Raw genomic sequence first — 27,405 nt, forward strand, 5'->3', positions numbered from 1 at the left:
TGACCCAGGCAGGAGTTGGGTCTGACTAAACCAACAGAACGCAATGACCCAGCCCAAAAAAGACACTAGAATCAAAGCAGAAGCAAATCCACTGTTGAACCCATAAATCTGTGAAAAGGCTTTAAGAAAAGACCCTTTTAACAGCCCGGGAGCGAAGTAATTTTAAGTGACCTTACCGAGATGGAGTCACAACAAAAACATTAAGTAGAAATTCATAATCAAAATAACGTTTGCAGATTAATTTTAGGAAATTACGAAGTGTTACCAGAGGAACTGCGCTTCAAATGGGCTTCAGAGCTTTCAAACTTTAAAAGGTCAACAGCAAGTAGGTTTTAAGAGAACAAAGAAATCTAATGCTACCTATTGAAATCCATAAAAACACAACAAGAGGCCCCAATCCCAGCCAAACCATGTGTCTAGGGATGACTCTGAGAGTCTAAATGAATCATCACCTTTCTGGGGGTTTTTTTTGAGTGCTGTTTTCTCTCTTCTGTCTTATTCCATTCTTTGGAGTCACAATTTTTAATTCTCTTTTAAGGCAGCTTAAACCTAAAAAAAATAAAAGTAGAGCTGAGCCACGCAATTACGTAAAAGAGAGGAATGAAAAGCAGAAATGGTCAATACAAAAGCAATAGGAAGAGCCTTCAAAAATTTGGAAGGGAAACGGGTTATCCATCAAAAATCGGGATGTCTCCTGGAGAAGGAGGGCACTCTCCCGGGATATGCGAAGGAGTTGGAGGGATAACAACGGCAGGAGCTGCCCTGTCAAGGCAGCTCCTGCGGGGAATGGAAGTACCGACAAGTGCCGGAGAATGGGACAGGAAGTAACGCAGAAAGCCGAGCTGCTGGGAAACCGAACCGCCGCCGTGCTCGCCGGAGTTCACGCTCCCGGAGCCGCCACCGCTCGCACACGACACACAAACACACACACACAAAAACCCGGCCGAGCGCAGCCCCCAAGGCCCCGCGGCCGCCGCCGCACCGGGGGCTGGGTACGGGGACCCCCCTCCGCGGGCAGCCCCGGGGGCGGCCCGGAGCGCGCCGGGGGGGGGCTCGCAGGGGCGGCGGGGCGGCCGCGCACCCCCCCACGGGGAGGGCGGCCCCTCGGAGCGGGCACGGGGGCTGCCCGCTGCGGGCGAGGGGAGGCCATGGGGTCGCGCCCCCCCACCCCCGCTCCCCGCGCCGCGAGGGGCAGCCGGGGTTACCTGCGTGACCCGTGTGGCGGCGCCGGGCGGGGCGGGGCGGGCCGGGGGGCCCGGGCGCGGCCGCCCCCCGCGCTGGCGGCGGCGGCGGGCGGGGGGTCGGGGGGGCCGAGCCGAGCGGGGACACTTCGCTCCGGGCCGCCCCCCTCGGCTCGCGGCGGGGTCGGCGGGCGGGCACTGACCCGCGCCGCGGCCAATCCGCGCCCGCCGCGCCGGCCCCGCCCCCGCCCGCGCGCCGGGCGACGCGTTCCGATTGGTCCGCCGCGCTGACGGCGGGCCCGCCCCCCCGCCGCGCGCGCCGCCGCCGCGCCCCCATTGGCCCGCCGGGCTGACGGCGGCCACGCCCACCCGAGGACCCGCCCCGCTGCCGTAAAGCCGAGGGGGAAAGGGGAGGAGGAGAGGGTTTGCGACAGGGGGCGGCGGCGGTTCTGCCGCTGTGACGGAGCGGAGTTTGGGCCTTGCGGTGCCGCCGGGGGCGGGTGAGTGGCGGCCGTTGCCCGGCAGGGGCGGCGGGGCCAGGGCAGGCCCGTGCGAGCCGCGGCTCGGGGTGACTAAGCGGGGCCACGGGCACGCGGGCTGCGGGCCTGAGGGGCAGGGCCTGGAGTGAAAAGGGCAGGGCTTGTGCTTTGTGGGCGTGGTTTAGCGCGAAAGGGGCGGGGTCCTGAGGGAGCGAGGGGCGTGAGTGGAGTGAAAGGGGCGGGGCATGAAGGGGCGGGGCCTTGGGGCGCGAGGCGGGGGCGGGAGGGGCTGAGGGGGAGCCCTGAGGGGAGACCGGGAGGGGCTGAGGCGGCTCCGGGCGGGCGAACGAACGAGGGGTCGCTGGGCGGGTCCGCCGGGCTGAGGGTCTCGGGACTTCTTGGGGCGAGAAGCCGCGTTGTTGGAAGGGCGGGAGGGTTCAGATGCCCTCAGGAGGAGCTGTGGAGGCTCTGGAGAAGCGGCACGTCCGTGCTCGCCGGGTGTCCCCGACAGCCAGGGTTCCTCCCAGTGCCCAGCCTGGCATTGCCAGTGTGAGAGATAAGGGGCCACTGAGGTGCAGATTGTTGAGAGATGAGCCTACGAAGTCACTGCAGGTACAAGTAGTTCAAAGTGTGTTTTATTTCTTAAATGCTTCAACCACTTCGTTATAAGGAAACGCAGAACCTGCAGACTCTCTCCCAAAAGTCACGGGCTGTGGTTCCATTTTGCCTTTTCTAATTTTTTAATGAAAAGAGAGTGGGGTTTTTGGATAGTTTGTTTTCTCCCGCTTGCTACTCATGCGATTAACATTTAATAATATGTATAACAGGGGAAAAATAATACAGGCACTTGACAATAGATAATTATGCCTCTTCAGTAATATCTCTGAGTAATTGTGTGTCATCATAAGCTGTTTTGTGTTAGTAAAAAAAAAATAAATGAAAATGTGGTATCAACAGTGTTAATCCAGTTAAATTAGGAGAGAATCACCCTGTGAGGGTGGGGAGGCCCTGGCACAGGTTGCCCAGGGAAGCTGTGGCTGCCCCAGCCCTGGGAGTGTCCAAGGCCAGGTTGGACAAGGCTTGGAGCAACCTGGGCTAGTGGAAGGTGTCCCTGCCCATGGCAGGGGGTGGAATGAGATGAGCTTTAAGGTCCCTTCTAGCCCAAACCATTCTTTGATTCTGTGAAATCAATTTGCATGACTTTCTTTTAAATTAAATATCCCGCCTTGTAGAAATACATGTATTTTATAACTCTGATTTAGGATATTCCGGAGGTGTTTGCAACCACCATCTGAGTTTTCATCTTCAGTTCCTTATTACCTTTCCCACCAAGTTTCTTCTCTCATTCTGTTTGCAGCCCCACTTGACTTTGGTTTTCATTTTAAAGCCTTATTAATCATGAAAATAACATAAAGCAAAATATTTATTTGGGATTTTTTTATCGTCTGTATAGTTCTCCTTTCTGTCTTTTGCCTGATCTATATATAAGGTTTCTGAACTGCTTCCTGTTGTTTATGCAGGAGTCTGGCACTGTGAGGCGTTACCTTAATTGGTTTTCAGATGCTGTCATGAATAACTCAGATAAATAATACAAGTAAGGGTTGGAGTTTGTCATTTCTTGTGTATGAATACGCTTCCTTTTCTTTACTCTTCAGCTTTGAGCTTTTCACGGTGCTCCCTTGCCGTGCCTGAAACAAATTTAGTCCTTGTCTGATGTTTTCTCCCTCTTTGAAGTAAATTTCTTCAAAATAAGCCCCCTCGTTTTTCATTTCCTTTTGTGACTGATGTTTGTGAGCTGTTGTCATGTGTGAGTGAGTGAGACATATCTTAGAGATGTTTTTATAAAGTAATTAATGGTAGAACATAAATGTGTTATGGTAGGATCAGGAAATCACAATCATTATCATGTGAAGGAAAATGTCCTAGAAAAGGTGTGAATCTCTTCTGCTTTAACCACCTGGCTGGATTGTGTGAATTTGTGCAGGAGATCTGTCCATTTGCCACACAGGGTGATAATTCAAGTTGATCTTGAACACAGAAGTAAATGTGTTGAGATAATTTCATTTTATTAGGTATTAATTTAGGAAGAAGTAAAACTCAAATATAGGAACAGTAGCCATGTAAAATATTCACAGAGTGATTGCTGCAGAAATTTTATGAGGTTTCAAGTCATAAATTTCCACCTCAAGTAGAATTCCAAAGAGATTCTGCAAATGAAGGACGAATTTAATGCCTGAAGTATCAGATTTATCCTTAACATCTAAAATGTGGAATATGGGAAGGAATGGGGGAAGGATTCTTGGTCCTATTAGGTGAGGAACATGCTGGAACATTTTGGAGTTTTCAGCTCAGCCATTGCTGGATGTGTCTTTAAAAATACCACACCTGAGTGAATCATAGGTCACTCCTGCAGGCAACTTCATGCTCTCCAATTTTAGATTCTCTTCTGAAGCCTTCTGAAGGCTTCTGGATGGTGGAAGAAATGAGGAGTCTGGGTAGAATATCTTGGTCTAACTCTAATCCTTTGGGAAGCTATTTTGTCAGTATGTGCTTCAGTTGCACTTAAAAAATCAGGTGGTAAAAATGCAGGTGTAATTCTCAGTGTTTGGTATTCTTTTAAAAACTTGTGAAGATTATAAACTAAACCAAAAAGGCCTCACATCCTGACTTCTGCAGTTTCATTCTTTTCTTATATTCTGCTAAGAAGAAATAGTAATTTAAAATATTCGATCTGATGATAAATAACCTTTAGAATTTCTTACAGGTTGGAAGAATGAGCTGTTTTCTTCCTTTGGTGAAAAAGGAGAAATGCTACATTTAAATAAAAGCCAAATACAGATGGATGGCTGCAGGAGCCTGCCTGGAAGTCTCCCTGGTTGATTATGCCAGACTAGAGATGGCAATCCAAAAATCATGCAAAAAGAAAATTCCTATAAGCAGCTGAAGTCCCACTCCCAACTTCTCCACAGATGAAGGTAATGGGTTTGTTTGTTGTTTTTAATTAAAAGAGTTCTTGTTAGAGAACATGTTAAAACTGCCCTAAAAAGATAAATACTACAGATGAGCATTGCTCTTAATATAGGTGAGAAAGGAACCCTGATGTTCTTAAGCATATTTGTTTCCTGGGCTGATGGGATATCTGTCTGGCCCTTTACAGTTGTGGGTGCTCACCCTTCAAGGAGAGATTTGAATTCTTAATAGCTCTTCTTTCTAAGCTCTAATGAATGTTCCAGTGCTGGGATTAAAAGATATGTTCCATTGACATGGGGATAAAGACTTCTTTTTTTTTTTTTTTACCTTTTCTGAATATGGTTAAGTATTTTTATTGGCACTTAGTAAGTTTTACACTTTGTTTTGAAAGTATTTTATAATTTGCAACTTTGTAGTCACTGGGCCCTTTTAAGATCTTGAGCCTGAGTGCAGGGAAAATCAAGACTTGTCCTTTGGTTTTCATTTGTTTGAGAGATGTTGCCATTTCCAGCCTTAATGGGGCACTGAACATTTGCAGTTTAAATTTTATGCCTGGTTTTGGAGGCACAAAAGAATTTAGGTTTTAGTAGTTTTAGCAGTGTAGAGAAAGGATTTGGTCCAAGTTCTCGTATCTTTAGCAGTAGTCCCCAGTAATAGTAACCTTTGGTTTTATTTCCAGCAAAGTCATATTGGTGTCATTAATATAATATTGGAACTGTAAACTTCTTCCCAGCATGGTAATTCTTCATTTTAATATCTCACTGGGACAGTTTTGTGCAGCTGAATTTGCATTTTCCAAGTAAGTTTAATAATGGTAGTATTAACTCTAAAAATGTGTGTTGTGCTTGTGTTGTTTTCTAGTTGCCTGTTAAGTTCAGTAACAGCAAAGTATTTTATTTCTAGGTAACTTCAAAGAGAAATGCCCAGTGGTGCTTCAGTTTTTATTGCTATGAGTGGTGACAGAGCATTTTCTGGAACGTTGCATGCCCTCATGATGAAGATCTCCCTCCTGCAGCAGATGTACAAGGATGTCCTGGCAGGAATTCCCTTAGCCAAGGAAAGCCATCATTATTCCTCTTTGCTTACTCTGAGTGTTGAGCAGCCAGCAGGAGGAGATGAATCCTGTCACCAGAGGCATCTCCCACCTCCTGCTGCTGGTACTGGGAGCCATCAGGACACTGATATGGTTGTCCCTGCAGCAGATGATTTATCAGACAGCTTTGCCAGCATGAGCTCCTCGTTCTGTCCCCGAGAGGTGAAGCTGCTGCAGTTAACCCTGATCAAGATGATGGTGGCCAAAGCAGAGTCCCAGCAAATCGAATCCAGCATGAGACTGAAGTACTGTGAGATCTTTGTCCTTCTTCTGAAGGAGGCAAAAACTGACTCAAAACTGGTAAGCTTTGTAAACTTGTGGAAGATTTTTGTGAGAGAAGGGAAAATAAAAAGGAACGTGCCTTAGATGCTTTTCCTTTCCACGTGTCCCCAGGTTTCTCTGCTCGGTCCCCACGATCGGCTCTTATCCCACATGGCTTCCCAAAGTTTGGCAGCTCTGGTGTACTTCCAGCTGAAAGAAGAGGTGAGTAAGGCACAACTTCATAACTGAAAAAATGACTGAGCCTGCAGGTCTCTCCATTTGACTCTACAGCAAGTTTTTATAGTGTTATTATTTTCCAAGAAATTAAGCTGTATTAGGAGGAGCCTGGAATATGGAAAGCAAGGAGATCAGATGTGTAGCAGAAGTGTGGAATGTCTTATATATAAAAATCTGGAATTCCATGAAACTCTTATAGGGTAAAATGTATGTAGATGACAAGAAATACTCTCTTTAAGGTTGCAATACAGGTATTTCATTATCAGTATTTTTACAGTTCCTTGATATTTGTTAGGTGATGCAGTAGATAACAAGTGACAACCTCTTGGAAGTTAATCAAATGCTTTTCTGTATTTTCTTGTTTCAATGTTCCAATTTCTTGAGGGTTTTTTTGATGTATATTTAGTGAATATGTATTGCAGCCTCCATGGTAGCATCTCTGAACATAGATTTATCTCAGAACTGTTTGTAATATTTCTTGCCAAGTTGTCTGGGTCTGGGAGTTATGAGTTCAGATATGATCTGTTTACAGCATTATCTGATTTTGGGTGGGTCTCATGGCATGGGGAGGTTTGGTTTTCCCTTTCTGGAACATCCAGATAATTTCTGTTGCATTGCTTGTGTGACTTCACGTTTGTAACTAGAGGCCTAAGTACTTTAAAGGCATTGGACAGAGAGATTGTTTCTACCTGTGTTTTGTCTGTGCCTAAGTTTGAATCTTTTTACGGTACAATTTAAAATCATTGGTGTTATGATTTAATTTAATTTGCATAGCAATTGGAAACATATGTGATTTGTTTTTTGAATCATTTTTCTTAGAATGCATTAAATGTCACCTGGCTCAGCTTTACTCTGAACACTCTCTTGGGATTTCCCGGGAATACCCCGGTTGCAGATTGCCTGTGGACTCTGACAGCGATTATCAAGGAGACCCTGAGAGACGCGGTTTTACCCAAAGCAGGTACTGGGGCGATTTTGTGACGGTACCGCCAGGGGGAGCGATATCACCTGGAATTCATCGGGAGCGTGGGCTCTGGAACACCCACTCCCTTCCTTTGAAAGGGGGTATAAAGTGCTATTAAGATGTACTGGTTTAAACATACTTAAAATCTGAAAGTAGTCCCAACACTTACTTTTACTCCTTATTCACTGATTTATCTGATTGTGTTACACATCAGCTCAATAATGTGTTTTTTGTTGCCATAGGGGTTTTGAAGAAGTTGTTGGCTCCTCTTGATGCTGTGCTTGAAGGATTTTATAATGCCATCCTGTTCCATCATTTTGACAGTCACCACTATACTTCACCTTATTCTGAAGCTACAACCAACCTGATCAGTTTTATAGATCTGCTGGAAGCACTTTTGGCCTCCAGAACCGAACTGGAATTACCACTGAGGTGCCAGAGAGTGTTGTTTTTGAAAGTTTCTTATATCCTGAACCTCATTAGCTCACCAATTCCCTATGTAATCAAGAAGAAATTCATTTTGCTCCTTAAAAAATGTGTCCTTCACAAGTCTAGAGAAGATGCTAGAAGTGGATCAGTGTCCTTACAAGCCCTGCCTTTGTGTGAGGATGTGCTTGCACTGAGCAATGCTGTTCTGCAGGTTGTGAGTTTAACTTGGCTTAATCAGATCCCACTCGATGAAAAGTCCAGCTACTTTGGAAGCAGTGAACCTGCTCCTGCAGATGATCCTCAAGGTGGTTCTGACCAAACTGTTCTCAGAGCCTTAAGTCTGGTTGCGCTTAAAGCACTGGAATTCAAGATTCACAACTCCACAGCAGAAGCAGAAATCAAAGGTAACAGTCCTTTTTTAGTTTTGCTCGTTAAGCAGAAGGTTTTAAAGCTTTCAGATTTTGTAATCACAGCTCATTAAGGCTGTAAATAATTTCAGCTGAATTAGTGGTGATGGGAGGGAGGAAGGAAAGAGAAGACCCACCCAAAGAACCTCCTGGTGCTGTGTCCTGCCTAACTGGTTGTCTCCTTGCATTTTATCCAATCCCTGCAATTTAGGGGGGCTGGAAACAGCTGCGTTTGGGATTGAAAACTTTTCCTGTTTGGAACATGTGTTAATACTTGAAATAGCTGAGCCAGATTGGGAACATCAGGCTCTTCTCCAGTTGGAAAAGAAGCGAGTCCATAGCACAAGCATCTGTTCAGGGTGGGGAACTGAAAGGAACTGCAGGTAACACTCTTCTCTCTCTAACAGGGAGGTAGAACTTTAGGTACCAATATGTATTTATTTTATTGAAAGTACAAGGCATTACTGTCAGACAAGTAATTTAACGAGGCAAAACCAACAGTGTGATAGAAAGGTAAATAAAAATAATGAAGCTCCAAAGTAAGGCACAGGGAAATTATGGGACTTATCATGTAATCGTAGAATGGCTTAGATTGGAAGGGACCTTAAAGATCAGCCAGTTCCAAGCCCCCTGCCATGGGCAGGGACACCTTCCACCAGACCAGGTTGCTCCAAGCCCTGTTCAGCCTGGGCTTGGACAGACTTCCAGGGATGGGGCAGCCACAATTTCTCTGGGCAACCTGTGCCAGGGCCTCCCCATCCTCACAGGGAAGAATTCCTTCCCAATATCCCATCTAACCCTGCCCTCTGGCAGTGGGAAACCATTCCCCCTTGTCCTGTCCCTCTAGGCCCTTGTCCAAAGTTCCTCCTCAGTGCTCTTGGAGCCCCTTTAGGCACTGGAAAGGGCTCTGAGGTCTCCCTGGAGCCTTCTCTTCTCCAGGTGAACCCCCCCAGCTCTCCCAGCCTGGCTCCAGAGCAGAGGGGCTCCTGACTTTGGAGCCTTCTCCAGGCTGAACACCCCATGTGTCCGTGTCACCCCAGGTCTCCATGGCAGAGGTGTCCAGCCCTCAGAGCATCTCCATGGCCTCCTCTAGACTTGCTCCAACATGTCCCCATCCTTCTTATGTAAAGTGGTTGTGTCCTTCACCCTGACTGATGGGTCTATCCCTTCAATTAGTAGGTGTGAGCATAGCTTGAGCATTCCTCTCATACCTCCCTACCTGAGTGTGTTTGTCCTGAGCTCACGGATCAGACTGGGAGAAGGGCAGATGCCACGAGGCAGCAGCGGGGTGGGATGGCAGGGAATGTGGGAATGTGTTCCTGGGGGGAGAGGACGCGTTGCTGTGTCACCCTGGGAGCCCGGGAGCAGCCCTTCTCCCATGCTCTAATGAGGCAGTGGGGTGAGGCTTTCTGCCTGAGAGGCCTTCCTGGAATCCCAGCTTCCCACTCGCCTTTTTCCACCTGGGAGCACATGATGCGCTTCTGATGCTGCGCTGGGTGAATGTGGACGTGCAGATACCATGATGAAAGCAGAGTGCTGTCCTGGATTGCATGGAAAAAATGGAAAGGCAGTTTCAGTTCAGTTCTGAAGCAGTGCTTCCAGTCAGATACAATGGGCACTCCTGTATTTATTAGTTATAAATTTTTTTTGCCACATATTTCTTTCTAAACAAGGACACCATTTTACAGCGTTTTAAATGCACTGAGACATTTTAATACAAATTCTAGATGTTATTTAAACGTGTAGCTAAAATGTTATTTTACTTTCTATATTTTCGCACTGTTTAGGAAGTCGAAAAGTCACTTTTTAATTCATCTGTGCAAAAGAGCCACAGACTTCTGTAAGACAGCTTCTGACACTTTTTCCAGATTTTGGAAGATGTTATATTTGTGATGTCAGGAGCATTCTTAAAGTTTTTTAAGTATTGTAGAGAATATTTAACTTATGATCCACCTCCTGAAAAATGTATATATTGTCTAAGAACAAGTGAAAAGAACAAATGTAGGTTATATCTATTTTAGATGTCTCTGTGAAAATTCATTCTCAAAGAAAAAAAGTCTCCTTTCTTTTCCAGATTCGTGACACAAAAAATGAGTTCTTTAACCCCAACTGTCAAGAGGAATTTCAGGTTGAGAGGGAATGGTGCTTCTATTTTAGTGACATTAATTGAAGTGGTTAAAACAAGCACCAAAATTCTTTAATATGGTAACTCCCCTTCCAGGAAGCTGGTTGATCCTCTTTTTTTTTTTTTTTCAACATGAATTAAAGTGGCTTAACTTTAATTCATTTCAATTTTGAGAGTCATTTCCTGATAGCTTTGATTTATAGGGAAGAATTTCGGTCTAAATAATAACTATTAATAACAAAGATAATTTGATGTTCCTGTTATTTGCTAGGAGGAATAGCAAATCTTAAAGTCAAACATTAAGGAAAATCACGTAGTGATGTGGTGAGTAAAACTGATTTCAAGGTTGCAGAAAGTTTTTCTGGTTTCTAAACATTGAATGTGTGCTGTGTTACCTCAAAAACTGATATTTAGTACCAGGATGTAGTACATTATTAGTTTTGAAGATGCAAGGTTTTTGACTTAAGGGAGTCTCTAATGATTATAAATAGTTATTTTTATGAATAAGCTACTGCACTAAAATGGCAAGAACTAACCTAGAAAATTTGATGCTGTGTCAAATCAGTTGAGCTAAGGAAAGATAAATGCATTCATGAACTGTTATTCACTGTTAATTTGAAAAATAAAAGGTGTATATGTTGTTTAGCAACAAAAAGAACCATATAGCAAAATTCATGGTTACTCCTTTTTTTCCTTTTTCAGGAGACTTTGAGAGTTCCATGTCCCAGCTGTTGATGTTCTGGAGGAGTCACCTAAAGCCTTTCCCACAGTCTCACCCAATTGTGCACCACTGTGAATGGCTCTCCTTGATTTTCATAGAGCAAGATGATGACATGTGGGAAGCTGCTAAAGCTTTATTACTCATTTATTTAAAATTGGATAGGTTAGTGTACTTTTTTTTTGAGAGAACTATGAAGAACTGTAATTTAGTTATTTATATTGTGATATAAATAACATTCCCATTGGTTACTTTTATATAAATCAAAGTTATTTTTGATAATTTAAAACCCCCAAAGCTCAGGGCAATATGATAATGTGTGATGTAAGAGCTGATGATTTGTTTAAATCTTTTTTTGGATTGAAACAGGGGAGTTGTGAAACAATTTCTTACTAAATACTTTATCATATCCTGTAATTCAGGGTAATTGACTTCACACCTAAAATAGTGGTTAGACAGATAAAAAGCAACACTGTTTTCTTAAAACACAGAGTTAGACAAGAATGGGATCTTAGACTTAAACTTCAAGAATTCAAGTACTTCTGACAGAGTTTCCAAGGATTGGGCCCATAGGAATTGTAGCTACTTGATAAAAACTTAATTGCTAACAACTGAAATGTGTTCTTCATGGATTTGTTCTGGACATTCAGTGCTTTGTTGTTGTTTAAATTACCATACAAGATATTATCCTAATTTATACAAGTCCCTCAAGCTTCAGGTGTGAAGACATGGAAGTAATAAAAACACAAATCCTTCTTAGACACTTAACTAAAGTAGGCCACTCTTCCAATGTGCTTAACATCCTGAAAGTGTTCAGGTTTACAAAACTATTGATATAATATTATTTTATATTATGTTAAAACACAGTTGATGTGTTGTACTTTTGATTATTCCAGGATGTTTCCTAAGGAGTAGTGCCCTTTAAGTCCTGCTTTAAGTGCTTTGGCTTCCTGAACTGTCCAATCTCCAAGCCCCACGTGCCTTTATTCTTTCTCTTTCTGATACAAAACCTTCTTTTTCTTGGTTTTTACTTTTTGACAAAATTAAAAAGAGCAAGAATACCACCTTCTGGACACAGCTGTTTTTTAAAAGAAACTTGTAAACTTCCATTTTATTGAGTGTATTTCATGACTTGCTTTCCAGGTTACGACCCGATGCTGCTGATAACTTAAGCCAAGAAGAGGAGGACTCCTGGAACATCCATACTCATGCAGGTGGATACAATCCACACTGTATCTTCTTATTTTTTCTGGAAAAGATTGCATTTGATTCCTCAGTGCTTCTAGATTTTTTGATTTCATCAGAAACTTGCTTTCTGGAGTACTTGGTAAGGTATTTAAAGCTCCTTAGGAGAGAGTGGCACCAGTTCGTAGCTGTCTGTAACCATTTTGATACCAAACACGGCGCTTTGCAGTCCGTGTCTCCTGCCCAGCCACCCCATCCAGAAGAGCCAAGCTGTGTGAGTGATGAAGAGCAAAGCTGTGTGACTGACGAGAGTTTGCAAAACGCTGGCTGTGAACCAGCCCCTCCGACTGCGCTGTCTTTGTCTTCCTCTCCCGATGGCTGCGTGTTTACAGCAGAGCGAGGTGCTAATGAAGCCGAGTCTGACTCACTGATAAGCGCCGATAGCGCGGCTCTGCCGGGGGCTCTGCCGGGCTCCCTTCAAAGCCTCGTTAATTACGACAGCTCAGAAGACTCCGAGTTGGAATCAGATGGAAAAGAGTGCTCGGTAAACACAAAGCAGGTGCCTGCAAACAATGAGGGTGAGAAGAGGAGAAGGGGAACTGGTTGCAGCTACACAGCTGATAACTGGAAAATCTGCACGTCTGAAGTGTTGCCTCTGAAACAGGAGGGATCTCATCCCTCATCCTGTTGGACTCTTATGACGTCCTTGGATAACATCATTCCCTTAAGAATAATGCTTTATAAATCAACCAAGTGCTTGGAAGAGCTGCAACAAGCTATTTCTAGGTTGCAGAGAAGAAATCTTTTCCCATATAATCCCACAGCATTGTTGAAACTACTGAGCCACATTGAGAAGATGAGGAAGAACATGAATCCACAATAATCCAAAGCATTCTGGTGGGGTTTTTTTAACTAGTACACCAGGGAATATTTCCATGAGACTAATGACTTCTGCAGCTCATGCCTCTTGCACTAGTCAGTGTATTTAACCTCAGGCAGGATAAACATGTTTTTGGTTGACACCTTAAAAATCTACAGTTGGAGCAGTGATATGATCCATGACCTGAGAGTCCTGGGCTTATTCATGGTATGTATGTCAGTGTACAGTATATAAGGATTAATTGTTAGGCATTCAAAATTTGATAATAAATGGCCGATGTGAAAGCACATCAAAAATACATGATACTTAAAATATTGTCAATTATACATAACATCATTCTATTTATGAATTCATGGCCAAATTGTAGTGGGTTATGGACTACAGGGTGGAGTTAATGCAACACTTCACAGAATACTCTCAGTTGAAAGGGATCCACAAGGATCATCGAGCCCAACTCTTACATGAATGGCCTGGACAGGGATTAGACCCCAACCTTGGTGTTATTAACACTGTGCTCTAACCAGGTGAGCTCATCTCAGGGTCTTGACTGCTTAGAGGTTGAGCTAAATAAAAGTGAGAGTTGTGGTGTTTATACTGTGTGTTCAGCATCAGTGCTTGGCTCTAAGTGCACCTTCACATGTGTATATTACTTTAATTAAAAGAAAAGGTAGATGTGAAACTAATGCATAAATTGTCTAATTATGGAACACTTCAGTGGAGGATTATATCTTAATTAAGTTTAGGTAGTGCAGAAGTGAAATTCCAACAGAATTTCCTGCATCCATTGTGCATTTCATGTAAGTATAGAATGTACATTTACTAAATTTGTTAATTCAGAAAGATAATTAAAATTAAGTGACTCCAATGTAGTGAGATGGATATTTAAGATACTAAATTATATTTTTTTTTTAATTAGATGTAATTTGAATAACCTGAAAAGTGAGTGTCTGAGAGTTTGCTTGAGGGGAGCAAGTTCAGGATGCAGCTCAGTGTGTGCACTTTGCAGGAAGGCACCTCATGTTGGGACATTTAAAGAGCAGCTTGTAGTGATCCTGCAAGGGTTGGGCAGAGGGAAAGTACTGACAACAGGAATGCTGGAAACATCTCAGACCTCCTCAGAACTGTGAGAAAGAGTTTTCCTTCTAGGATCTTCTCTTGAAGGTAAGTGCTTGGTTCTCAATCAGAACAGAGCGTGTCCTCTCTTCCATTTAAGTAGCTGTTTAGTGTTAAATTAAAATAAATACTGAGGTAAGACAAAAACAGTGTGTGGAGCAGGTGACTGACCCACAAATCTCTGTGGCCATCTTCTAGTCTTGAGCTCTGAACTGGTGAATCAACACTTTTGGCAGGGGAAGAAAACTGGGTGAAGCTTATGAGATAATTTAGCTGGAAATTACAGTGCTCTCCAGGATGACAGTGGTAATCACTTGGCAGTTAGATGGGAAGGAGTGATCCTCTTCACTGGCCCGAAGGAGATCTGAATATTCTGAGTGTTCACTGTACTTTGGGTTCTTCCTGAGATAACTGTTGTTGAGAGGAGTGGGTGAGAATGTCAAGGAGTGGAACCCTTTCCATTCATGCCTGCAGAGACTTAGTTAAGAACTACCCTTGCAGTTGTCCGGGGTACAGACATGCCTGGCTTCTCTCCACTGTTTGAACTCAGTTGTGCTCTGGATGCTGAGTTGCTCATTTCTATCAGGACTAAAATCCCTCTGGGCATATTCAAAGATGCAGCTCCAGACAACTTGGGAACTTTTCAGTTCAAACATGGGAAGTGCCTTTGGCGAGGTGCTTGAGCAAGTGTTTCTCAAGATCACGATTGTAAAAGTAGGTAGGTAGGTATATTTCAGTGAAATCTTTTCCACTCTCCTCACTCCTTTTCTAATCTAGCCTTTGCTGACTAGTTTATTTAAACTGAGCAATTCCCTTGTTTTCAGTGAACACAGGACTGTTCAGCATTTCTTGGTCTAGACTTGGCCGGTTGGAAGTACCTAAATTGCAACAGTGTCTCTCAGACACTGATACCATAAGGTCGGTGGGAAAGGTAAAATGAGGAGATAATTTTGGATGAGTCCTTGTCTTCTTGTTTATCAGTAATTACTACAACTATCTAAATGTTTTTAAAGTAAAAAGTTTAGACATCTCAGAACAGTGTGTAAAATTTAGCAAGAAATGTAGGAGCCACAGCTTGATTTTTTTTTCTTTTTTTTTTTTTTAATACAGCAAATTCAATTGCAATCCAACTGTATGTAATTCTTACAGGCTCTTTGTGTGCCCAGTTGGTTATTAGTAGTGATCATTCCCGCATGTTTCCCTTCTCAGGAAGCCATTGTTTCAATTCTCAGGATTTCTCAGTTGTAAAAATGAGTAAATGTGGTTTGTATCTGGCAATTAGATACCTTAATGTGTTGATATTTTACCATTTATGAACTGTAGGACCTGAGGTGGAGTTAAATCAATGTGAGTCAAGGTTTTTTTATTGCACTATATATTTTAATTATTTTACTGTACTATATGTCAAAATGAGTGTGAGCCGTGAAGGTGGGTATTAGTTCTATGTCTGTATTCAAAAAGCCAAGCACAAAGAAAGCACCTGGCAAAAGAAATTGTATTTTAACCCGTTGAGTATATGAGGTGGGATGGTTGGGTTTTGGTTGGGGTTTTTTTACAACCTAAAAGTTTTAGGCAGTTTTTTATTTTTTTTTATTTTATTTTATTTTATTGCTAGAACAAATTAATTCAGCTGCAGAACGTATTACCAATGTAAATATTAGGGATTAGGTCATTACTAGGATATTTATGTGCCTTACCTTTGGATATTGATGTCTATCAACTTTTCTTGTATTATGTCAAAGCAAGAAACCGAATAAATCAGGTGGCCTTTGTGGAGACAATTTTCTATGTGGGGACTTACCCTGAAATGTCCACAGTCCCCATTTTTGCTGTTGTTTTGAGGATTTTACCTTCAACATCAATAGAATAAATTATGCTTTAATGAGGTAAGCAGTTGGCACTAGAAGTTGCTCACAGGATGTGCTTTTTAAAAAGAATATTTTTTTTAACTTGAATGTTTCTAGAGCTTGATTGCAGCAGTTACAGCTGAATCCAGGTTGTGGTTCTTCAAACTGGATTTTCTCCAATAATTTTACGACTGCTTTCCATTCTACTTTTAAGACTTGTAGTACAAGTTTTAATCCTGTAATACAAGAATAAAAACCAACCTTTGGAAATTCTATACTTATGATACCCTTGTCAAGCTGGGAATAAGGAGCCTTGGCTGTTCCCTGGTTTATCACTGCAGGATAAGCTTTGTTTGTACTTCTTCCAGAGTCAGTGTGGGATGATTTCTGAAGTCACAATCAGGGATTTATCAGCGTCCATAGGAGTGAAAATATTGTGGTCATTACAGTGTTGCTTCTCTGTCTTTTCCCTTAGGGTTGTCCAAAGGAGTTTGTAAATTCTTGTTGTATTTTGTACAACTCCTTTAGGCCACCTGGTTCACTCTGAAGTCTTGTTGGAAGCCAACAGTGTGTGTCAGAGTGGATAAAAGGCAGGCTTTTACTGTCACCAGCTCAGCATCAGGCATGGGCCTGGACTTGGTTGAGAAACATCTCAGGGATTTAAGCTTTTCCAAGCCATTATCTTCTTAAATGTTGTGTAAATTAATTTATTGCTGTTAAGTGTCAGAGATGCTCTTTAATAGAGAGCTGGCTGGCTGCTGGCTCACAGCAAGGGTGGAAGGAATACAAGAATATATTTTATGGCAAAAATCTTGCATGGAGAATTACAATTAGTTATTGTTGGTTCCTGCTTTCCAAAAAATGAGTTTTGTCAGTCAGCAGTGTTCTTTTAGGAGGAAGACTGGGAAAAAATGTGAAATGTCTGAAAGTAGCACATACAACCTCAAAAGTGAGCAGTGCTGAATGTTGGCTCCCTTAAAGTTTGTAGGGAAGGTTTCCATGTACCCATCCTGAAATTCTGTCAGGAGTTGTAGCTGCCAATTGGAGTTGTCCAAGGATCTGTCCCATCTCATCCTGGTGCTAAAGAGTTGAAATCTGATCACTTTTTATGGAGTTTAAAAGAAGTTCCAAATGCCCATGGCTAATTAGAAGGAAGTAATAGCTACATGTTAAAAAATGAATAATAATTTTAAGTCTATTTTGCAAAAATAGAGTATATTGATCAAGGAAGAAAGATTTGTTGTCAAATGACAAAATGCAGTGGCCTTATTTCTTTCCTTGCTGATTTTTATCTCCAAATATAACCTTCAAATGGCTTTGTCAGCTCTTAGAATAACTTTGTCACTGCAGACCTTTTATGGCTCTTTGCTGTTGGGGTTTAACTGAAACAGAAATTAATGTTTTCTGGAAACTTACCTGCAGTACTTGGTTTCCTTGATGGTATTTATATACTTCAGGAAAATCATGTGTGAAAGCAGTGTTCTCTTTGTGCTGACTTTCTGTGAGAGTTGGGTGAAGATCCATTGAGCAGCAAATGTAAAACTCAACCAGTTTTTTTTAAAATTATTTATCTCCTTGAGAGAAAGTCCGGTACTTGGTCACCTTCAACAGAGCATTGGTCCCTCTAAGGGGGGGCCACCTCATTCTTCACCTCAGCTAAAATTATTGACCAGCATGATGCCCATGTTTCCTGGATTTGTCACTTAGGAGCTGCTGCAGAGGTGGGAATTGCTGGGTGTGAAGCATCAAAGGAGTTGCCTTTCAGTTGCACCAAGCAAATGCTTATATTTTGTGTTCTCTGTGGGTGGATCAAGATTGATGCTCCGAGAGTCTCCCAGGAATGTAATCAAATGTTTGCAGCATTGTCTTACCTGCAAGTGTTACAAATTGTTGAGGTTTATTTTCATACAGTTGTTAAACCAGTGCTTCCAGCTCCAAGGATCAACAAGGCATTTTTTTTTTAATCCTGTGTTATTTGGACTGTTGGAAATGAATTAAGAAACTCTCTGAACTGATTGGATTAATTGTTAAATCTCTTAGTGTTGCAGCCAGAAGACTGTGTGTAGTAGTCTCCTGCATCTTAACATAGGAGTGTTATTTGGGGGGAATACAGTATCTGGAGTGGAAAGGGTGAATTATAGAAGTCAATCCTTTTATATATATATATTATATATATATGTTATTTTTTTTGTTTTGGAAGCACCCAAAGTTACTCTCCTTGCTAAATTTGCCTTTTCAAATATATTGGAACAAACTCAGTGCAAGTACCTTCTATAGCTGTGCAGTTATATCCAAATTGCTCTGGTGTTTCTGGTTGCTGGAAAGGGGGATTTGACAAGTATGGACAAGCTGATTGCTAAACTGAGGGGAAAGAAAAAAACCTCCTCACCAAGGATAATTTAAAGACAACACAGGACCAGGGTTTTGCATAAAGAAAGCCAACTAAATCATGTGTACATCTCTGTGCCTCTGGGTTTGAGAGGATTGTTCCTTCCTGTCCAGGAGGGTTGTTGATACACTCTGTGTTCAGGATTTAAATTAAACACAGCCCAGGGTTTGGAGCTTGAAAGAGGGAGTATAATTGTGGTGTTCCTGCCCCTCAATTGAGTGTGTGAGAGAAGCTGGTTACAAGGCAGTCCCCAGGGAACGTCATTGTCTTTTCCTGGAGCCTTTTTCCTAAGGCACATCCAAAGCCCATGGCAGCTTGGATCAGCAGTAGAGTGTGTTGGTGTTCCTTCACTTCACTTTCTCCTCCCAGGATTGCTGCTGACATCCTCTCTTTATCCAGTTGTCATCTTCCTTCTTATTATTAAAGCTCAGATTGTCGAAGTAGTGAGTTTTCTAATTCTGACTAAAGTTCACATGAACCAAGTTCTGAAACGATAATTTTAAAAGATTTGAGAGTTCTGAAGATTTCAACCTATGTGTTCAAATCCTGTCTCCTGATTTAGTCCTGCAGTGGCATTCATGGGTGATAAATATTTATTACCTTAATGCTTGCTGTGTTCAAAATCAGGTATCTAGTCTTCAGTTATGACAGAATGCATTACTAATTACTAATTAATTAATAACGAAGCCGCTCCTTAGTGAACATCTCCCTGTAAGGATCTGGATTATGAATCAGGTCATACTGGTAAGAAAGGGCTTGAAGAAAAAGCTTTTTGAGAGATTGTAAATAGACTTTTTCCATCCCTGTTTATGTAGGGAAAGGTTGGTCTATTAGGAGAAGGTTTGAATTCTTGTGGAGAGGAGCTTAGGTTTTAAACTGCAGATTGCAAGGTTGTGAGTTATGATATTTATGTCCTTGGAATGAATAATTTTCAGGTATTTATTGAGTCTTGAGGAGTAAAAAAATATAGGAATGTCAAGTTGTTCTACTTTAATCTTGAAGGAATAGCAAGCAGGTGGGTTCCACTGGCGGTGAAAAGAGAATTCAGAGGCCAAATTATTAGTTTTGTATCAAATTGATTCCTGCTCTTTCTCCATGTATACATATGGCTGAGATTTGATTAAATGTCTGCTATTGAGATAATCAATTAGCAAAAACAGTTTGGCACTAATAGCAGTATATTTAGAACATTTTTTTTTTGGCTCCCCAGATTAATTCAAGGGGTTTTTTATATAAAAGAAAACAAAAGAAACCCTTAGGGGATGGTTTTGGTGTGGTTTTTTTCTTCTTCCCCCTTCAGGTACCACCACACACAACAGCTCTGATTGTGGAAGTTTAAGATTTAATACTGTCTCAAAGATTTGCCAACAGGGTTTTCCCTACTGAGAAAGTTAACTAATACTATTAACTCTCTTATGTAACTGCTTGGAAGCTCAAAGGAGAGCTCACACCCAGTGGATTCACTGTAATTTATTGTATCTGTTTAACTGGCTGGAAAATACAGAGGTGAATTGTGACATTTTGTGAAAGAAGTGAATTTTTCTTGTTTTGTTCTAATACTCTTTTTTACTGAGAACTTATACATAATTTCCAGTGATATGTAAAATAATTGAGTCAAACCCATGGCCCCATTATCCATTTATATTTAGTTATCTTATTATGTTTGGTTATATTTAATTTTCCGGTGATTGAGTAGTTGTTCTGCTGCAAGTAAGGAGTAGTAACACTTAGATTTTTAAATTTTCTCATGGAGATGTACAGACTAAGGTGGTTTTTTGTTTCATGTCATTTTTTTTTTTTTGCAGCATTCAAATTGAAGATACCTGAAGGGTGAGCACTATGAAAGTGCAGTGGTAATTGCCAGGCCAGTGGGCACTTTGATCAAGAGGGTATGGTTAGCTTGGCATTTACCATGTAATATCTTTAATCCTGTAATAGCCTCCTTCATAGGTGGTGAGTGCTACCCCACAAATGCTCCTGAGAAAGGATGAACGTGTTTTCCCATTTATTTTTTTTTTGGTAGCAGTCCCACACTTGCTCCAGTCAAACAAACTTGTTTTTTGCTGTTTACTGTAACAGTGAAGAAATTGTGGATTTAGGCATAAGAAAGGTGTTGCTGCCAGTTGGCTATTCCATTACTGGCACAGGATTAGCCAAGTGATATATGAATCAGCTTGCTCTAGGCTTTCCTAATTGGCAGAGGGTTCCTAAATCTTCTGCTTGGTTCACAGCAGTGGTTTGTTCAGATGTGGGAAATTATGGAGATCATTTAAAGCAACAGCAAAGCCATACTCCTTTCTGAAATAATCCTTCATGTTTAATGCTTCTCTGGTGCATCAGGTGATTGAATACTGCTCCCAGTTTTATGGAAGGACCAAAGACCTGCAGTAGCTGCGAGATACAAAACCTCAAAGAAAAAAATAAACCTGTGTGAGCAAACCTACACTTTTCTCTGGGAGGAAATAAATGAACAGGATCCAAATATTGCCTGGGTCACACATCTCCTTTCACTGCAGGCTTAGAGATTGAAATGAAAGTCTCAATGTGCTCCAAAGGAGTTGTGGAAATGAAGGCCTTGGGTGGGGGGGGGATACTCTCCAGAGTTATTTCCATAGACACCATCTGTGGTTTAGGAAGTCTTGGAGCCCAGACCAGTGAAGGCTGGGAGCATTATCAGTTATTGTTTCATGTTTCTTCTGTTCTTGTGCTCCCATGTCATGGGTTGATGTTTGCTGACTGCAGAGCAGGAAGAAAGGGCTAATAAGAGGTTTTCTTCTCCCTTTCCAACAATATTCTGCCCACCAGAATGCAAAGTAATGCCAACCCTCCTGAAAGCTGTTATTTAGGATTTGAAATTGTTGAGAGGTGACTTTCATCCTGATTCCTTAGTCATAGAATTAAAAAAAAAATTAAAAATTACATAGGTTAAAGTAAAACTGATGTGTTTATATGGGATCTGTAACCAAACACACACTCAGTGTGTGCTTCCCTCGGAAATTCCATTTTATATCTTCTGAGGAACTGGAACACTTGTAAAACATTCCGTGGATTGAGGCTGGAAATATTGCTGAGACTGGTCAATAGGAGCAGAAACCTTTCTCTACCTTTATTTAAAACCCCACTCTTCATCTAATAATACCTCTAAAGGCTGTCAGAGTGAAGGGGTGCGTTTGGCGTTTCCTGCCCCCTCAGAGGCGCTGCATCCTCCGGGAGTGCGTGTGGAGCAACACAAGGTGAGACAAATTCTCATCCTGCAACAAAACACCACGTGGCTTCAAACATTTCTTCATCTCTCCGTGTTGAAAGGAGCAGCAGGGAAGGCAGGGAGGCTCTGCTGCTCCCGGGTTTCAGGAGTGGATGGGGATGACATCAGGAATTGCCCTCAGTCAGAAATCTTGAAGCGCAGCTTTGCTGGGTGGGTCTGGGAGGAATTTGAAAGGGTTCTGGAGATAGGGCGTGTTTACCTCCGTCAGAGGAGGGAGTGTGATGCCTCTTCCCTGCTAATGTGCTTATGGTCTCTTTGGCTGCAACATCATAAAGGTAGGAATTCTTTTTTCCTTTCCTTTTTTCCTGTTCTAGTAGGTTTTGTTGGGTTGGGGTTTTCGCCTCTCCTTACATCAGGCTCTGCTCTGAATTGTCAGCATGTGCTGGTATCTAACACTGTTTTATTAGAGTATATCATCTTCAGGTAAAGAATAGGGTGGCCTTAATGAGATTTATATGTTGCCACTAAGTATTCCAACCTATGAGAACTGCTTTTTGTTGGGGAAAAAAAAAGGTAATACAGGTTACAGTAGCAGTTTTGCTTTTCTACTTCTTGTATCATTATCCTGTTAAGTGCTTGTAAGAGCACTTCTTTCTGAACTGGAAGGGAGGAATATTTATTAACAAGGAAAAAGTGTTAATTAATGAAGTAGATGTGATAATGTGGAAGAAAAAACGTTGAATTTAAGGTGCTTAAAAAAGGTAGTTCTAATTTTGTTCTGTAAAATGCTAAGAAAAACAAAAGGTTCTTTAAGAAATTCAGTTTAACAGAGGTTTTGGTTTTTTTCTGTAAGACTTACCTGTTGAGGATCTGAAGAAGCTAGTGCTATAAATAACACATCTAAACAAGTGCCAGAAAGGGTTACTTCACAGTAATGCTACAACATTCAGCTGGAGCAGCCCCAGTCACATTTTTCTCTCACTTTTTGCAGTGTATTTCTATTTTTCACTACCTTCCTAGCTCAGCCCTTCACCTGGGGTGCCACTGCTGATGAAGAGGCTTTGCTGGTGCACATTTAACTCAAGATCTCCCTTGCATTTGTTAGGACATGAAAAGGATGTCAGAGTGGTTGAAATAATGAAAGACCAGTTCCGTTCTGGCTCCTCCTCCAGTCGGGTTTGTGGGTGGGGAGTGTCTGGGCAGGTTAAGCTGCAAAGGAAGGGGGATAACCAGGAGGAGAGCTGGGAACAGTGGAGCTCACCAGCCTTGGGGTGCCTGCTGGGTCAGGGGGTGCAGAGACCATCAGTGTCCAAGTGTGTGTTATTCTTGAAAGTTCTGTTTCAGGAAGCTGCAAATAGAGTTTTCCAGAGCACAGATGCACCAGCTCTGTCCCCTTCCTGCCTTCCAAGGCCTAATTTAAAACCTTGAGTCATCCACCGATGGTGGAGAAGCCTCTGCACCCTGAGGTCTCTCTTAGTTACTCACTATTCTACTGTTTTCTCATGTTTTATGGTGCTGCTGTACTTCTAATAATGCGCTTATCCTGATCACTCTGTACCCCTGTGCCACTCGATTCTTCTCTGCCCTTACTTCTTACTTTAAATAAGTGCCCATGAAGAGTCACAGTTCTGGGAAAATCTCCATTATAAAACAGCACTTTAAGCTGCACTTCAGGGTTTTATTTCAAATAGAACATTGTTAAGCTACAAAAAAAAAAATCCCTTTTACATCTTTTCCTAATAGTAATAATTTGAAGAAAAGTGTCATAATTTAAAAGATTTTTCCCTGCATTCTGACAATTGGTTACCAAGTTCTTAAAGCATCAAGTGTTGTTCCTTTAGGTTTGTTCAAACTTTTCATGAATTAAGTGTCTATTAAGAACCTGTACTTTGGATAGGGTTTGTTTTTTTCCCAATGACTACTTTCATCTCAAAATTATTGCAGATATTTGAGTTATTTCACAGCTTTTTATTTCACTCTGTCCATGTTATGGATTTTTAAAGCTTAAAAGTGGACATAGTTTGCACTGTAATTGTATAGTGAGAGAAATGTATTTCACTTTCCTCAGCAGCCTGCTGTCAGCTAAAACCATTTCAGCTGCTCAAAAATGATTTACCTTTAAGTAGAGACAGCATGGGAACTTTCACCCAGAAAATGAATCATTTCAAAGAAGTCTGGTTCACTTTTTTTTAATATTTTTTTTTTCCCCCAGAGAACAGGGAAAAAAATAGAAAACTCACTTGCCACCTTAATTGAGATTTATTCAAAGTGCTGTTTTAGCCTGCTCACGGTAGTACTCGAGTTACAAGGTAATGAGGAGGAGCAGTAAAAGAAGTAAAATGCTGTAATTGCCCCATAACTGGGCACTTAAACTGTTTACAGCTGAGATTTGTACAAGTGAGGGAGTAAATGTGAAGTTAAAGGTCTTGCAGCAGTCTTAATTCAGCTGCTTTATGTGGATGGAGCTCTCCAGGGTTTCACTTCAGGGTTTCACCAGAAGAACCTCCAGGTCCAACAGCTCCTTTATTCCCGGCTGCCGCCGGTGGGATGTGTGGGCTGGGGGAGATGTCAGGCTCAGGTTGTGCCGAATCCAACCGGAATCATGTTTGCACATTTGGGAAGACAACGTGGGAAGGGATGGCAGCATCCATCCAGCATCCTTCCTTCAGCTCTGTCCTCCACAAACCACACGGCCCAACGTGCAGGACCCACATCTGTCCACCTGTTCCATGGGGAACATGAATGTCTGCAGCAAAACACTGATCTGCTGCTAAAACTTGTGTGGTCACTCTTGGATATATTTCTGAGTCTCCAGCAAAGCCCAAAACAAAGTCATGGTATGGTGCATCTGATTTTTATTTACTCTTTTATACTTCTGTTTAATGTTGATGATTAACAGCCCAGAACAGCTTTGCTATCTCTTGATATCTGAGAGACTTGATTTTTTTTTTTTTTCCCAACAGTCACTGCACCAGCTTTACCAGTTCTGCCAAATTATGAGTGAAATAGGAGAATTATGTTATTCTTGCTTTTTGCTGATTACATTCTTTCCCTGTTACAGCTCTGGACCCACAGAGTAGACTGATAAGATGCTTAAAAATTAAGGTTTCTTTCACTTGCACGTTCAAGTTGTTGACCCATTGTGTTTTTTCTAATTTATTCAGTAAATAAGGATAGGAAATGCTCCCAACACATCCTGCAAACCTGGGTATCACCTTCTCTTAGTCTGGCTTTGGAAATGCAGTTTTTGCACGCAAGAGCTTTCATGCAGAGAATACAATCAAAGCTTTGGCTTTGTTTCTTTTTATTAATTCCTCAGACTGCAGCAGCCAGAAATTTCACTTCAAAGCAGCTCCTGAATTTGTTTTGCAAAATGCAGCCACATAGCTTTTGTCAAACCCAAATATACCCTTTTTATTTTTTTTTTTTTTTTTGCTTAATGCTGTTAAAAATCAGGTTTTTGGGTTTTTTTATCCAATATATCAAGGATTCAAGAAACAGGGCTTTGAAAGAAACTTCACATTGGTACTTCCCAAGTGTGTAGGCTTTTCTTTAATTATAAAGGATGCAGTTCCTGAAGCAATCATTCCTGATTTTCCTGTTTTGCACTAACCCATTTAAAACTAGATTAGGCTACAGAGGAGATCCTTCTGTAGCAAGGTGATTAGATTTCTTTACTTGGAGTATTTAATTCCTGAGATGAATTAAATCCTGAGATGCAGAGGAACCTCAGTTTTCTAAAATATCTTCATTTTATTGTTAGACTGAATTTTAGCCCCTTCTAGAGCAACAATTCCAGTTTTGTCAATGAATCCTGGCAGTGCTGGTGCATGGATTGGGATCTGGGAAGAGGCAGAGGGTTTTTTTTCAGCCTTGGCTGGGTAGAATATGAGTCACCTGCTGTTGTAATTTCTCACTCCTGATTGTTGGTGCTGCTACAAGCTCCAAGGAAAAGCTCTGAGCTCAGCACCAGCAATAGGAGGTTCAGGCTGGCTTGGCTTCAAAGCTTCTTGTTAGAGCTGGTCCCAAATCAGGCCAAGCTGGGCCTTTTTCTCCAGTGCCCATTCTTTGGAAGCAGCAGAGCAACTTGTGACACTTCATGCAAGCTAAAAAGATGAGCTGCTTTTGAAATCTGGTATCTGTAGCCTGATCCCTGGGCTGGAACTGGTGGCCACTGGTGTTCCCCACCTTCCAGGTGCTCCAGGAACCTCATCATGGGACCTGAAGGGAGACAGGAAAGCAGCCCAACTACTTAACAGCTGCTGTTATGGAGATGGGAATCTGTAAGATTTCCTGGGGAATGGCCTGATTTGCTGCAGTGAAAACAGCCAATTTAAGGGTAATGAAACTTAAGAATGGGCTGCAGACAGATTTGGAATCTCATCAACAGTTTTCTAGGAGTTACTTGGACAGTGTTCACCAGGGATGGTCTGACCCCCCTTCCATGTGCCAGGCAAGTCCTGGTACAAGTACAGGATTTACAGAAGGAAGAGTTTCAGAGAACCCACCTTTCAGTGAGTCATTTAGTGTTTGTGGGGAAGGATTTCTCCTGCATCTGTGAACTCCAGAGCAGACCTCAAATCCCAGAATTCCCTTAAATTTTAAGATCAAGCATGTGCTTATGAGCTTAGTTTAATAGTGCTATATTAACGAGTTTAAGAGGTAATCATATGGTGAGGCATCCGTGTGTGGAAGGAAAACATGAGCTGGTGAGATCCCAGGAATCCAATATGAAAATATGCACTGCTGGGTTTTTCTAAGGTTTTGGGTGCATGTTCTGTCCCAACCCACCTCCCCACAATCCAACTGGGAGTGCTCTTTCCACTGTGCTGTAACAGACTGGCCTATTTTTATTACAGTTCGTGGTAGTTTGCAGTGCACAGTCTAGTTCAAAAATATAGATCTATTAGGAAGCAGAGCTGTGTAATGAGTCTCTCCCCTGGTCTTCCAGGGCAGTTTGTCTGCCAGCCTTTCTGTCTGACCCAAATGTCCTGTTTCAAAGCCCTGCTTCACTCTGATGGCGCCTGTGAGCTGTTGTTAAGGGTCTGGGAGCAGCCCCAGGATAAATCCCCACTTCCAGGAGTTTATAATCCAGCAGTAAAAACTTGCTCTAGGCTGAAACTTGGCATATAAAGTCTGAGTGGGGGAACAACTGTGATTTCTCCCTCCTTTATTTTCACAGTTGGTTCTACACACATGATTTATTGGGAAGGTTTTTACTGTCCCCATTTGGTGTTTAAAAAGATTAAATGGTGAGTAATTAATGGCTTAGTTCTGACTACTGGACTTGGCCAGGAAATGGATCCACAGTGGCTGTTTGGTGGGTCCAGGTCACAGTTTCCCAGACCTGCTGCAAGGCTCCAGCTTAGTGGAAACAGAATCACAGAATGAACTGGGTCGGAAAAGACCTCTGAGATCATCGAGTCCAGCCTCTGACCCAACCCCACCTTGTCACCCAGCCCATGGCACTGATGCCTCATCCAGTCTGTCCTTAAACACCTCCAGGGACAGTGACTCCACCCCCTCCCTGGGCAGCCCATTCCAATGGCTGATCACTCTCTCTGTAAAGAATTTCTTCCTGATGTCCAACCTAAACCTCCCCTGGTGCAGTTTAAGGCTGTGTCCTCTTGTCCTACTGCTGGTTGCCTGGGAGAAGAACCTTCCCCCCTCCTGTCAGGGAGCTGTAGAGTGATGAGGTCTCCCCTGAGCCTCCTCTTCTCCAGGCTGAGCCCCCCCACCTCCCTCAGCTGCTCCTCACAGGACTTCTTTGAACACACTCCAGCACCTCAGTGTCCTTCCTAAAGGCCAGTGATGGTTCATTTGGCTGTACATTAAAGTGGGATCCATTCCAGATCCGGAATGCCAGGTGAGTGCACCGAGCACCGTGTCCTGACCCAGCTCCAGGCACAACTAAAGTCCTGT

The 27,405-nt window shown here is 42.4% G+C and overlaps 3 protein-coding genes across 12 annotated transcripts in view; 2 read left to right on the forward strand and 1 right to left on the reverse strand.

The window, feature by feature from the left end:
* Window positions 1–1,250, reverse strand: part of ASB7 (ankyrin repeat and SOCS box containing 7) — a 31,800-nt gene extending 30,550 nt beyond the window's left edge. For 5 of the 7 annotated variants that reach the window (XR_001873189.1, XR_001873190.1, XM_017805239.1 and 2 more), the window contains exons 1-2: window positions 1,206–1,250; window positions 453–549 (exon numbers count right to left, since the gene is read on the reverse strand). The gene's annotated coding sequence lies outside the window, so the exon portion shown is untranslated. The remainder of the gene's footprint in view (window positions 1–452; window positions 550–1,205) is intronic. The other 2 variants (XM_017805235.1, XM_017805236.1) reach the window with 1 other exon arrangement.
* A 318-nt stretch (window positions 1,251–1,568) lies between these two features.
* Window positions 1,569–12,961, forward strand: LINS1 (lines homolog 1). The gene is made up of 8 exons (XM_017805140.1): window positions 1,569–1,681; window positions 4,425–4,635; window positions 5,534–6,023; window positions 6,117–6,206; window positions 7,041–7,182; window positions 7,428–8,018; window positions 10,849–11,029; window positions 12,008–12,961. The coding sequence occupies exons 3-8, from the start codon at window positions 5,550–5,552 to the stop codon at window positions 12,930–12,932; spliced, it is 2,403 nt and encodes an 800-aa protein (XP_017660629.1). The 5' UTR covers window positions 1,569–1,681; window positions 4,425–4,635; window positions 5,534–5,549; the 3' UTR covers window positions 12,933–12,961.
* A 67-nt stretch (window positions 12,962–13,028) lies between these two features.
* CERS3 (ceramide synthase 3) overlaps window positions 13,029–27,405 on the forward strand; it is a 46,079-nt gene continuing 31,702 nt past the window's right edge. The window contains exon 1 of one of the 4 annotated variants that reach the window (XM_017805143.1): window positions 13,029–13,136. Coding sequence is in view for 1 of the 4 variants with exons in the window: in XM_017805141.1 (XP_017660630.1) it covers window positions 21,782–21,966 (185 nt within the window). In the remaining 3 variants the exon portion in view is untranslated. The other 3 variants (XM_017805142.1, XM_017805141.1, XM_017805144.1) reach the window with 3 other exon arrangements.

Source organism: Lepidothrix coronata, unplaced genomic scaffold (assembly GCF_001604755.1).
Source record: "Lepidothrix coronata isolate B3197 unplaced genomic scaffold, Lepidothrix_coronata-1.0 Scaffold11, whole genome shotgun sequence".
Lineage (NCBI taxonomy): Eukaryota > Metazoa > Chordata > Aves > Passeriformes > Pipridae > Lepidothrix > Lepidothrix coronata.